The 14291-nt window shown below is 28.7% G+C and overlaps 2 protein-coding genes across 5 annotated transcripts; one reads left to right on the top strand and one right to left on the bottom strand.

Moving 5' to 3' along the window:
- Window positions 1-752: 752 nt before the first annotated feature.
- Window positions 753-3609, top strand: LOC105632350 (uncharacterized). Of its 4 annotated transcripts, none has more exons than XM_012214732.4 (4): window positions 753-911; window positions 1332-1379; window positions 2980-3155; window positions 3271-3609. In XM_012214732.4, exons 3-4 carry the CDS (start codon window positions 2982-2984, stop codon window positions 3361-3363), a joined length of 267 nt encoding a protein of 88 aa, XP_012070122.1. In that variant the 5' UTR covers window positions 753-911; window positions 1332-1379; window positions 2980-2981; the 3' UTR covers window positions 3364-3609. The 4 variants fall into 4 exon arrangements, with proteins under 4 accessions (XP_012070122.1, XP_012070105.1, XP_012070130.1 ...); XM_012214715.4 differs by having other exon boundaries at window positions 2970-3155; XM_012214740.4 differs by having other exon boundaries at window positions 758-911; window positions 1307-1379.
- Window positions 3610-8855: 5246 nt separating this feature from the next.
- On the bottom strand, window positions 8856-10516 carry RL1 (RAD-like 1). The gene is made up of 2 exons (XM_089715985.1): window positions 10172-10516; window positions 8856-9261 (listed from the first exon to the last, which is right to left on the bottom strand). Exons 1-2 carry the CDS (start codon window positions 10416-10418, stop codon window positions 9257-9259), a joined length of 252 nt encoding a protein of 83 aa, XP_089572111.1. The 5' UTR covers window positions 10419-10516; the 3' UTR covers window positions 8856-9256.
- Between the last annotated feature and the right edge of the window lie 3775 nt (window positions 10517-14291).

The following is a 14291-nucleotide window of genomic DNA, read 5'->3' as shown; positions in this document are numbered from 1 at the left end:
CGATTTTAGATTACCAACTATCTATTATATTAAATAGGTTTGGTAATGAATACTCTCCTATCTATTTACCAGTAAAAATGAATCTTATAAAAATTTGGGTTTGGATAATTAGAAATTACAGATATCCAAAGTCTAAAACTCGTTTACAGAATACTTTAAATGAATTTAGGAAGATATATATTATAAAATTTTAAATAAATTCGGGTATAACTACTTAAATGAGTATTTAAATAGATAATAAAATTCAAATAGATACACTTAAATTTAAAATTCACAAATACTGAAAATAAAATTTATACTTCCCTCCCTGCTCCCTCAATCGATCTTCCTCTTCAATTTGGGATTGTGATTGAACGACGGATTCATTTATGTATTTGACTATTTGATGGTTTTGAAGGTCGAAGATGTTTTTAACCATTGATATTAATAAAAAAATTTAATGTGTATTTTTTTTACTTTCGTGTATCGACCGCATCTAATTGGCATAAAATTGAAATCTGGGCAAATTGAATATGCGGAGTGCAATTGAAGGCAATTTTTTTTTCCCTTTCTTTCCATTTTCATTTTAAATTTCTAAATGAAGTATAAAATTTTTTGACACATTATTAAAATAAAAGAATTTCATTTTCGAAAGGGAATAAAATGCATGGAATCTATTTTTCACAAAAACTATAATAAAGTGCAGAAATTTTGTTAAACCAGATGGACAGAGCCTATTTACTGGGCCTTGGGCCTATTAAATGCTACAAATTATTTGATTCAGACCAGATGGACCAAATCGGACCAACACACAGCGTCACCGCCCATTCCCTCTCTTTTGCTCAGTAAGGCGTCGATCTCTCTCTCTTACCGTCAAGGACCACCGCTAATCCTGTTGAAAGAAGCGATTTCCGGCAAGTTCTTCCTATAAGGTAGGCTAGAAACTCCTTTTTACTTCATTTAAATTAACTTTCTTCAAGTAATTTTTAGCCTTTGATATAGAATTTTACAGAAATTGGATTATGGGCTTTGAGTTGAAATAATTTGGGAATTTCAAATTCTAGCATGATTTTGTGAAATTGAGTTGAGATTAAGCTTCCTTACTGAAATTGGAACATTTTGACTATAAGTTTGCTATATTTGGTGAAGTTGGCTGCGGCAAGTCCGGTGAGCGGAGTTATCAAGATGTTAAATTGATTAATACGTTGAATGTCTATTGATTAATAATCAATATTGGGTGTTTCTTGATTGACAAGTCGCCCATAGGATTTTCATTTTACTTTCCGTTTGTTATTTAGTATTTTTGATTTGGCCCCAAAAAAACCAGTCGGTTCTTTTTGTGATTGCAACAGAACATATCAACACACAGTTTTGAAGCTCTTCCATTGCTGTGATCAAAGGTATGTATCTTCATCATTTTTTACTGTTAGCCTCAAAATCACATACCGACCATCTATACAAGCTTGAGGGTTTTGATTATATATTATCTTGTGTTTCTTCACAGTATAATCTTCAATTCATTATTTTCTTTATCCATGGGTTGAAATTTCAAGATAGGATTTCAAATTTCTAAACAACTAAACAAAAAATGAAAATTTTTATGTTTTTTTGGCTCATCAAATTCGTTGGGTTAATTCAATTTTTCATGAATACAAGCTATAGGGTTATGATTTCGGATTATTTTGTGCCTCTTCACTGTATAATTTTCAACTCATGATTTTCTTTATCTTTTGCTTGAAAATGATGATTTTTGGTTCATCAATTTATTGGGTTTGTTCAATTTTCCATGAATTATTTATGAGATTTAACATCATTAATGCTATTGGTTCCAGAATAAAAATAGTAGAAAAAAAAATTACTTGGATTTATCTTTTCTTCTCTCACATAGATGCCATTTTTGTATGCTAGTAAGAAAAGCAATTAATTAAAGCTATTTTGTTCCAACAGCTTCCCATGAATTTCATGAGATACAAGCATACATATCTAGTAGTAGAATGAAGCAGTTGGCGGCATCTTCGTGCTGTTAGCTTACTGTATCAAACAATTATATAACAGTAACATAAGTAAGATTCTGTCATACAATATAGAATTATAGATGCTGTTGAGGTAAAACAAATGACGAACGGACAATTTCCCTGAACATGACACTTCTATGCGTACCATTTCACATGTGCAATGTTCATTAGCTGGGTATCAATTTGTTACTCAATTTAGGTTCAACTGATGCAAACTATGGTTTGCTATGTTTCTTTGATTTTTTTTTTTTTTTCTCTCCTTGTACAGCATTTTGTTGGACTAGACTAGACTTTAATCATACAGTTCCAAGCAATTGTAATGACTGAATATATCTATTAAGAGCAGCTTAATGTATAAATCTATTGTCAGTAGGCTCCTTAATATGGTGAATTTTTTCTAGTAATAATTTTCTTGTTGCAAAAAAATGTTGTGGTTAGTTTGGCATTTGTTGGCTTTAAATGCTATTGATGAAAATAATTTTATTTATTTCCATGACAGAGTCATGAAATTTCAAATAATTCAAAGTTACAAAGAATTTGCTCAATAATCATATCAGTTATGATACCTATCTTATTTAGATTAGGAACTCATGATGCTATGATTCGAAGCATTTTGTGGGTAGGGGAGAACTGGATGTCCAATAGAATGTTTGTTCTTGAATAAAATATATTGTTTTGACTTTGTTTGTAGTCCTGGATTGGTTTCTTTATGATGCATTTTACAAGGATTCTTCTACATGGTTTTGAACACATACTCCCGGTCTAACAGCATATTGTCCCATCTCCTAGCTCAAAGTAAGAGAAGTTTGGAATGAAACTTCCTTCCTATTCCTATGGGTTGAATGAGCTCTTGCTTCTCATGACATTTTAAATAGTGAGAGGAATATTTTCAATTCCCCACCCAACCCCCCTCTCTCTCCTCCCTTCTTTCTTCTTTCAATAATGCTATGTTGAAAATTAAGTCATTCGTACTAGGAATTAACAGAGATGCAGACTGAGAATAGCCAGCAGCAAAAACAGCCACCATCAGCTGTCACTTCATGCCGAAAGAAGAAAAATGAGGAAGCTACTTTTATGGAAGATTTGAAGGAGCATATTGATGAGTTCATTCATGCATCAATGGATGAGCACAAGACTTGCTTTAAGAAAACCATGCAAAAGGTTAAATTCCGTCATAGAAATTCAATTCTATTTGCACCTTGCATGAATGCTTACATTCCTTAATCAAGTAATTTGGTTATTAGTGGCTGACTTGAAGTCTTGGGTTCAATTTCAGATGTTTGGAATGTCAAAGATTGTTGCAGAGAGGAGTGCTGATGCTCAACAAGTCGAAAGTTCTCTGCCCCTCCGCACTATGGTGTCTGACTAGAATAATCTTCCCTTTCTTGTAGGTAACTCAACTTCTAGTTTTTGAACGTTATGGTTTTGGTTTAACATGTCGTTAAACAATAAGCAAGTTGGTTGAATTATTTCTCCGACTAGATTTCAGGTGAATGGACCTTATAATTATGCAGGCATGATTTTTTTTTTTTTTTTTTCCTGTAAAAAGATTTTCATTGAATCTGATCATGAAGGATTGAAAACATTCAGTTGATAGAGGAAAAGGTTTATTGCAGTTTGGAGTTCATGCCAAATTATGATTGGTACTTCATGGTCATATTGATAAGTGTGAAGTGCGTCCTATAACATCAAGAGATTAAATATCATCTATCCTATTCTCAGCTAAAAGCCCAAATAAACTTGCTAATACACGATATACTTGATTGAAAAAAGTGAAATACTTATTCCAAAACTTATACTGTTTGAGACAGATGGGAGTTCAACAACATTTTTCTTCCTTTAAATTTTTGAAATATTTTTTCTTTTTGAATTTTTCTAACAATTTATTTAATTAATAGTATTTAGAAAAAATAAAATCATATTTATTTGATTGTAGAGTTACTGAAGGTTATTTCTCATATGAGTATAAGCATTTTAACAGTTTAAAATTTATTATTATCTTTTCAAATTTGCATTAATTTTTCTAATGAAAAAAAAAAAAGGAAAACAATAATCCTGAAACCGAATTTCTGTTATTCTTTTAGGAAAATAATGCGTGTATAGCTAGAACCATAGTTATTAAACCAGTCCAACCTGATATCTTAAAACTGGGCCGATTTTGGTTTTAAACCATTCAAAGAAGAGAATTGGATTGAGCTAGTTGATTCGTGATTGAAAAATCGGATGATCTACACAAACTCGATTGATTTAGACCGATTTTTGATATTTGAATTATCTTTTATTATATTATGATTATTTAAAATTATATTATTTAATATTTAATTAATATATATTATTAATATTTTATGATCCACTTATTAAACCAATTATCCATCCACCCAGTTTTTTAATTGGGTCTATGTTTAGGTCGGATTGAATAACATTGCTGGAACCATGTCAAAATGGTAACTTGAACCATTGATTCATTGAAATAGTGCTGAAACCAGTTGGAATTGAAACCGATAGTTCAAGAGTCGGTTATTGTCAAATTTAACATTTTAAAAGTTTTGGACCGTCGATTCATTCAACTGACTGGTGATGAGGAAAGACCAAAACGTGCATTTAGGGTTAAGGAATACTTCTATCTCACTAGAAAATCGAATCGAATTGACTTATTTTGATTTGGTTCGGTTTAGAAAATTGGTCACTGTTCGATTTGAACTATGATAACCATTCGGTTTGGTCTTATACATAGCAAATCGAATTTATTTTTACTCCCAAACTAGTTGATTTAATTTGGAATATGCAAATCATACTTGAACCAGTCTAGTCGATACTAAATCAATTGCTATAGCAGTTGGTGCGGTATTGGTTATCAATTATCATGAAAATATATTGGGTCAGATCAAACTCAATTAATTTAGTTCGGTCTGGTTTTTTTAAACCGCTCACCCCTAGGCACGTGCATTTCTTGTACAATGTGAGGAAGTTGTTGAACCAACCAACCTAACAACCGAATTCTAAAATTTTATTTTAATCCCAATATGGCAAATCCCCCTACCATTAACTTTTAAATATATTTCACAAACCATTAAATTATCAAATTAATGCCCTAAATTGACGGTATTGGCATTTCCAATAATTTTGTTTATCAATTTTGTGCAATTTCTTTCTTTTTTTTTTTTCAACTCATTTTCAATACATTTTTAAATAATAACAAAGATCTAGATTTTTTAATACATATAGTTCCTTATTTTGTTTAGCACCCTTTTACTTGTGAAAAATTTTATGGTATTGCTAATTTGGTCTGTTAAACACTTTATGTTATAATCAAATAACTTCAATTTGCGAAAATTTTCTGTCGCATGCTCTAAATTATAATTTAAATCAAATTAAAAATTTACTGAATAGTTAAAAATGTGAAATTATTATATTAATTACACATCATATCAATATTTTGTATAAACCGTTAAATTTTTTAAAAATAATTATTATTATTATAAAGAGATATATAATATTATTAAAATTTAAAATTTTAAGAGATACTTGTAAATTCCTCGCGACAAAAGGTTGGATTTATGCATGTGGTTTAATGGGAAATTTATTATTTAGTCCCTCAGGTTTTACAAAATTAACCAACTAATCCAAAGTTTTGCCAAAATATCTAGTTAGTCCCTCAGGTTTAACTCCGTCTAATTAAAAGGTCCTTCCGTCCGAAAAGTTGATTTTTTTCAGTTAATTATAGACTAAAAGGCTAAAACACCCCTCCCTAGCTGACGTGGACCATAAGGGAAAATTATCATCTAGTCCCTCAGGTTTTACATAATTATCTAACTAATCCCAAGTTTTGCGCAAATATCTAACTAGTCCCTCAGGTTTAACTCCGTCTAATTGAAAGGTCCTTCCGTCCGAAAAGTTAGTTTTTTTCCATTAATTGAAGACTAAAAGAATAAAACACCTCTCTCTAGCTGACGTGGACCAGTATGAAGCGATAAGGGAGGGAATTGTATAAATTAAAAGACTAAATAATAATTTTTCCTATAATTTTATGCACATGTAGAATTGTATAGACTAAGCTTAATTACACGAGTAGGAAAATTAGCTTCGCTAAATTTAAAAATGAAAATTGAAGAGTTTCATATAAAGTCGATGGAGACATAATCATTTTTCTCTCTTAAATGTACGGTTTAGTTTTAGATTATGAATATTTGCAAATCGAAAACCATTAAATATAATTATGTCTCTAAAATATTACTATCTTATTCTATAATATTCGTCACATTTAGAATTTCATGTCTTTTAAAAAAATTATTAAATTTGTATAAATTATAATAAATTATTGAATAAATTTTGACAATATTACTCTTAATTTAATATTAATCTCTAAGAAAATCATTAAATTGAAGTAATAATTATTAATCATACACAAAGGGTAAATATGAAAAAAATATTTATTACTCCTTAAAACCGCAAATATAACAAGTATTTTAGACTAAATTAGACAAATATTTTAGAACAAACTATTTTCTCAAATCTGACAAGTATTATGGAACAAAGACAGTATTAAAAAAAGGATAAAAAAATTAATTTGATGTTCTAATTAAATATTATTAAATTTAAGTGAATCATGAAAGTAAATACCTCTTCAAAAAAGTAAATACCTCATTTTTCTTTTTACCCCAAATTATCATCATAGTTTCTTTTTTAGAAAAAAAGTAATAAACATAATTTTATATTTTATTCATATTTAATATGCAAATTTTATCAAGAAATATTACTATTATCATTGATAAAATCTAAAAAAAAAAAACAAAGTATTCCATCTATTCATAAATACTTTTAATGTTTTTATGGTAATTAAGTAAGTAAATTATTCTTATAAATTATAATAAAATATTAATTAATTTTATTACGTAACCTTAAGTAAGAGAGGAGATGTTATATGATTTTGGAAAATTATAAAAATAATTATTAAATTTAATATAAATAAGGATAAAATTGAAAAAAAAATTAATTACTCATTAATATTCTAAAAAAAAAAGATATTTGCGGAGAAAATACCGGCTCTAAAATAATAGTTATTTATAGATAAAAAAAGTAATTATTATTGCCACCTATATTATTATAATTTCATAACTTTGAATATGAATATTAATATTTAATGCAAGGTTATCTGTGCAAAAGATAAACTAGGTATATCATTATGGCATGGAAGGAACAAAAGGGAAACAAACTAGGTATATCATTATTGCTTTATACTGGCCCACGTCAGCTAGGGAGGGGTGTTTTAGTCTTTTAGTCTTCAATTAAAGGAAAAAAACTAACTTTTTGGACGGAAGGACCTTTCAATTAGACGGAGTTAAACCTGAGGGACTAATTAGATATTTGCGCAAAACTTGGGATTAGTTAGATAATTGTGTAAAACCTGAGGGACTAGATAATAATTTTCCCTTATGGTCCACGTCAGCTAGGGAGGGGTGTTTTAGTCTTTTAGTCTATAATTAACGGAAAAAAACCAACTTTTCGGACGGAAGGACCTTTTAATTAGACGGAGTTAAAACTGAGGGACTAGCTAAATATTTTGGCAAAACCTTAGATTAATTGGTTAATTTTGTAAAACTTGAGGGATTAAATAATAAATTACCCGTGGTTTAATTTTAGAATTGCTTCCTAGTTTGCAACTTGGGCAAGACTTGTGTATTATATTATACGACGACGAATAACGACAAAGCATAAATATATAAAGATTTTTGAGCTTAGTGAGGTAATAATTATGGTCATTAAGTTATGCCATATTTGACGCTGAAAAGGGTAAGTGCCCCACGTTTGGGGGGCAAGTCAGACGCGTTAACCTTAAAGACTGGGTTATGACCCTACGAGATTTGTTGAAGCAATGTGTCTTTTTCTCTATTGGATTGGAAAGCAACCAATAATAATTGGGTTTTAGTCTTAATTCTTTCTATTCAAATTCTGGATTTTTTTATAACTAAAATTTATGATATGCATGGAGTTTAGCCAAAGTAATAAGTTCTAGAAGTTTCTTTTCTTTGTTCCATCTTTTGGGAGGTCAATGATTAAGAGGAACTATAAAGTGAGAGATATACCTCTTCCCATTTTCTAATAACTTGTGGCGACAAAACCACTAAATAAAAAGGAAATTAATTTTTTTTATTAGGTGTTTGTATTTACTAAAATTAAACAATTGTAATTGGTATTAATAAGAATATAATTATATTTTCATTAAAAAAAGATATTAATGATAATGAGGGATAGTATTTTTAAATTAAAATAAATTATGAATTCAATATATGAGTATTTAACATAATTGAAATAAATTTAAAAATTGAAAATTCATTTGCTTTTTGTTATTAAAATGCTTTTGGTATAATAATTTTCAAAAGTTAGGAGGAAGAATAGTTTTGTCGTAAAGTTTTGGATTGTTTAAGTTTATAGAATTCATTTGAAAATTTTTCATTTTTTCGTAGAATTTAATTTTAGTTATATTTAAATCCATAGAATTCAACTCATAAATTTTTTTTCCGTACCAAACACAAATTTGAAATTTGTGAAATAAGGGTTAACTATAAATTTCTTTTGGACCCTTTTTGACAATAAAAGTGATAATGAGTGCTTATAGGTTCAAGCCTAAAAACGAGAAGAACGACCTGACGTTCATATAGTGTATAATATTGGAACATTCATTTATACAATATTTATTTTTCTTCTATTCTTAATTAAAAAGGAGGAATTTTAATATTTTTCGCATTCAAAAAATATAATCATTAATCAATAACGACATTCATTTTCAAGTTCCCATATGCAATACATGTATATAAAGAGAAAATTAAAGGAAAAAAAAAAAAAGAAAAAGCAAACCCACACTAATCAACAAAAGAAAATACAAGATTATTAATTAATTTATGGAATGTTACATACAGTAATCTTAGAGAAAATATTACAGACTTACACAAAGAGAACTTATGCAAGAATCACAAGATTTGATGTGCCTTGCTTTTTTTTTTTTTTTTTAATTAATACACTAATATTATATATGTGCTAAATTAATTATACATAGCATCACTAGAATAAGAACAACTAGTTGACAACTGCTAGAACAGAAAAAGATCCCATTTCGCGATTCTTGAAATAGGGTTTACTACTACTAGTTATACTATATAATATTACTAACAATGCAACAAGAGGAAATTGATAATAGAGATAGAGAATATGGTTCTTCTTGATCATGCTTCAGTTTCTTGTACTTCATTATAGCTTCAGATTTTTCATCCTGCATTAGAAAATCAAATTTCAGATAGCTCTCATAATAGATATGTATCCCACAAACCCAAAACCAGATTGGTCTTATATTCGAAAAATGGGCAGGGTAGTAGATACTTGCAGAAAATTTTAAAAATTAAATAAATTTGAATCGTTTTCATGATAATAATTATGTATAATTGGGTTGATAGCTACATTACTATATATATAAAAAATAAGTCAAAATCATTATTTGTGTAAGCCACGTGAAAAGTGCTGGTGGGGCATAAAATTTAGATTTTGCATCGTATATTTTCTAGTGTACACGTAATTTTGGACCATTTAAATTGAATTTTCATGAGGATATTGGATATACTCTTTTTGATTAAGGCTCCAAATTATTCTCAGTATCCCATTTGGCTTTTAGGATGCTTATTACTAGTTGATGAGACTTGAGCCTATAGTAGTCAAAATGCAAAAAATTCCATCTTTTGAAGTGTTCTCTAGAAGTTGAAAAGCCGGGGAAAAAAAAAAAAAGAAGCTTAAAGGATTTGCAGAGAAGGAGAATCCAATTAAAGTTAAAGACTTTACTGAGACCATGAAAGCCCCTTTTCTTTTCTTATTGCTGTTCTTATTATAAAGATTCATTTACCCTTTGATTCTGGCATGACTTTGGCTGCATATTTTTGACTTATTTTATGGACAAAAACATCGGAAAAAGTAAGGTTTGTTGGTATTATAACTGATGTTTTTTAAAGTATATATAAACATCGTTCAACCAACTAGCTATTTTGCTTGCTCGAGCTACTGGTTCTATGCCTGGTTCGATGGAATGGGCTATGAACCCTCCATATGTTGTTCAACATATTTATATATTCTTTCAAAAAGAAAGACTGTTAAATTCATAAAATACAAAAGATAAGATAATACTGTTTATATACCTCTGGTCCCTGTGGTCCTGTAATTAGGGAAGGGGACTTGGCCAGACTCGATATACTTGACATCCCGCACGAGAAGCTCATAGTGCCTCTTAACTTCATCGGCAGTTTTGCCGCCAACAGCCCTGGCGACATTGGCCCAACGGTCTGGTGTGTCTTTGTCGTATACAGCCAAAGCCCTTTCAAAGGCTTTGTTCTGCTGTGCAGTCCATGAGGCAGACCCACGAGAGGACATTGAGCTTGACGCCATTTTTTAGTAGTTAATTGTTATTTCTAACAGAAAGACTGAAAAAGAAAGTGTTGTATAGGTAGTCAAAAGAGAGATGGATGGATATATTGTATGTGCAAAAGAGGTGGCATGCCTTGCTCTTTTATAGGCAGAGGTTTTGAGTTGGGAGAGACTCTGTGGTAGGCCCATTTCGAAAATAAATCTTGGAAAATAGAATTTCAATGATTTGTCTCCTTAAGAACCACAAAAATAAATAAAGTGAAGTTGTAAACCTAAATTATGATTCCTTTTAACACTTTTATCTTTTCCTTCGAAGTAGTTTCTTTTTATTTTAAATCGTCCGAGAAAAAAACTAAATTATAATCAAATTAATTATGAGATCCCAACTTATAATTCCGTTAATATTTTAATCCAATTATAAAACTGAACACACTTCATTTGTTTTATATAAGAAAATTTTAAAGAGAAAAGTTATGAAAATTTAAATTTCTAATCTCACGAGACATTTGTTCAACTACTAACCCAATCAATATTAAAATAGTTAAAATTCTCCTTTTCAGTATTCTAATACAACATGTACAATATCTGTTTATTCTCTATGTATACGTACACTCATACACCAAATCAATAACTAATTGCCATTTAAGGAAAATTATTATAATTTGGAACCATTTTATCTTTCTTTCCTATTTGAACTAAAATGATTTTATTGGATTACTTTGGTATATGGATAAGATTATACACTAGAAATACACCCCATATACCTAAGTTATTTCCATATATAAAATAGTTAGATAAATTTTAAGTATGTGAATTTCCTTAACAAGGGAAATAAATGATTATAAAAATAAAGGATTAAGTATGTGAATTTCCTTAAAATAGTTATAAGATCAACAGAAACCAAACCAAAATGGTTCATTGCTATTTGGAAAATATATATATATTTTTTTATTAATTTGTGTTTTTTTTAGTGAATTACTAATAATATCCTCGTTTGTATTAAAGAATTTTATAGCTTGCCCACCATATATAACAGGTATACATAAGTCATTCACACATACATAGATATGGGAAGGTGAAAGCACCTCAAAAGTGCAAAATATCAACGTTTGAATATTATTTACCTTCACTTTAACATGGCTAATTACCTTCAAATCTTTAGTTAAGTATAAATTCTGGCAATCTCCAACTAGACCGATCTGAGTATATTGGCATCTATGCATGTCTACCACATTGGTGAATCTGATAATCTATTTGCTACTTTTATTTATAATTTTTTTTAAAAAAAAAAGTCCAAATGTGTTATAAATTTCGATCAATTGAATAAATGTCTGTTCGTAAAAAATGAAATGCTATATCGTCGAACGCTATAAAAAATAACATTTAGCGTTTTAATCGATCAAAATTCTAAAAGCTATTCAAAAAATTGTTACCGAACAAAGCTTAAACAAAATGTTCAAATATAATATCTCAAATTTAAAAAAAAAAAAAAAAAAAAACCTTAATCTTATGGACTTGGGTTTGAATCGAGCTGTGGACAATCCAACCCATTAACTTCAACACAGCCAAAATCTAACAGAACGTTAGCTGGACCGGCAAAAGCCGACCACAATAATTTCCTATACAAAAATGTACTTATTAACAGTAAAATTAAATTCCCATTCCTTGGGACAAATAAAGCAATCTGATTATTGCGTTACAGCCTAAAAAGATGAGCATAGACAAAGTATAGAAATCTCAGGATAAGATTTTATGCAGATTAACCTGTTCCTGTTTTCATATGTTGGTAAAATTCCATCTTGTTAGGAAGAGTCTACTTAATATCACATGGACAAACCAATGGCCTTACTTGCTATTTACTTTTTCAATTTGGCATCAAATCCATGCTTTCCATCGTACCACATATTTTTTTTATTTAACATTTTATTTATATTTGTTCTCTTTTCTTTTTTCCATCATTGGATCCCTCCATCTGTTTATATGGATAGAACTAATTCAGACTCTAACCGAAGATAATTATAAGTTTTATACCTTAATTTTGTAAATATGGAGTATGTTCGGTAAAATTAATTATTTTAATAGTTGTTTTAGTAGTATATAAACTAGTAGCTTTTGAAAGCTAAATATTAGAAGATTAATTTCTCATAAAACACTATTTTAGCGTTTAAAAACTAATTTAAATATAATATTACTGAATACTATAAAAAATAGTAATTTTAAATAAGCTAAAATCTATTTGAAAAATTATTGTCAAACACAATCGAAGTTTATCCAAAAATTTAGCCACTCTAGTTGATACAATCATTTGTTGATAATTTTTATTCTCTTTTGTGATGGCAATTTGATTAAAATTGATATCTCCGTTGAAAATAACGCTTAATTTAAGATAAGTAGGAATATTATGAAGAACTTTATTATGAGCTATTAGAATATTTCATTGGCTTCCATTTAGACATTATTCTTTCATTTTCCTTTTTTTTTTTATATATATTTATATAATTATTTTGGAATAAGACTTAATTTGTCTTCGATCTACACATATACCAAAAAAATATTATTATTTTTTGTAAATCACCGCAAATCTACACTAACCAACTAAAACATCAAACTTTAACTTTTCGCAAAAAAAATAAAATTAACAATGTTTAATAAAAAAAAAAATTGGCAAAATAGAATAGTCGCCACAAAGTTGTGATACACATTTAATACAGTGCACCACGTAACTCAACAACATTCCAAAGCAAGCTGGCTGCCCAATACCGTACAATGATTATGTGATGTTCTTTTCTCCAACAAAGGTTCCACAAAATGATGAAGCTGGGACCCTCTGCTGCATATTGGGCAGTTCTTCCATAGGCAGTCTTAATATCTACTTTTCATGCTTTTCTTTTTACAAAAATAAAAGCACACAATTTTAATAATTAGCGTTGAGATTGAAAATTAATTTTTATAAAAAAACATTTATTTAAGAAAATGATTATTCTTTAGTTGTTTTGGAAAATAATTATTTTAACTTATATAGAACTAATGGTATGAGATATTAATTTTTATTATGATGTATTTATATATTAAATCTACATTATAATCGCTACGAATTAATATTCTTTCTAAACGATGAAGTGTCTTTTTTTTATATGTGTATTCCTAATTTATTTATTTTTAATTATACTACAAATGTTCTTAATTCATTAGATTAAATTCAATTCTGCTTACACCATATCAGACTCATAAGGAAAAATGCTTTTAACAGAAATTTTCATTATTTATAAAAATTAAACACTGGACCTCTTATTTAAAAAATTGAGTTCTTTCTGCTTAACCAAATTCGGTATTTGTTGACTTTTATGTAATAATATATGCATTAGCATTTTGCAAGGAACAAAGATTTTCTTTTTTACTTTAAGACGTTATTCCACATATTGAAAAATTATAGAACAGAAAAATCAAACATGAAATGGGTGGCCAGCTACATGTGTATATAGGTTCCAAGAACATACCACTTGTAATACAAAAACAAAGGTATAGTTTACTTGGTCTTTTGCTGAGATGGTGCGGCAAAGACACATATATTGATTCCTTGGGTTTGCCTACTTGCACCTTATTTTTAACTTATCATAGTTTTTAAATTATTGCTTTTTTTTATTCGAAATTTCGAAGAAAAATCTCGTCCCAGGCTAATATTTGTGAGTGATGAAGATTCACATTGTTATACTTCCTCCGGCCTATAAAGATATTTATTATTTGAATAATATTATTAAGTTTTTTTTCTTAATCTATATGAAAATAGAGATAAATGTATTTTTATGGGAGGAGTATATCAGAAATTGATAATTAGTATATTTGATATGATTTTTTTTTTTTTTTTGTATTGATTATATGTATATGGCTGAAATT

Source organism: Jatropha curcas, chromosome 11 (genome assembly GCF_041381405.1).
Source record: "Jatropha curcas cultivar XTBG-Jc1 chromosome 11, XTBG_Jcur_1.0, whole genome shotgun sequence".
NCBI classification, from domain to species: Eukaryota; Viridiplantae; Streptophyta; class Magnoliopsida; order Malpighiales; family Euphorbiaceae; genus Jatropha; species Jatropha curcas.
The sequence above is the reverse complement of the archived record's forward strand: the minus strand, read 5'-3'. Positions and strand labels throughout refer to the sequence as shown.

Coding starts and splice junctions, on each gene's coding strand:
- LOC105632350 (XM_012214732.4), top strand. CDS start 2,982: ATGCAGACTGAGAATAGCCAGCAGCAAAAACAGCCACCATCAGCTGTC. Junction 3,156..3,270: donor TTAAGAAAACCATGCAAAAG/GTTAAATTCCGT, acceptor GTTCAATTTCAG/ATGTTTGGAATGTCAAAGAT.
- RL1 (XM_089715985.1), bottom strand. CDS start 10,418: ATGGCGTCAAGCTCAATGTCCTCTCGTGGGTCTGCCTCATGGACTGCA.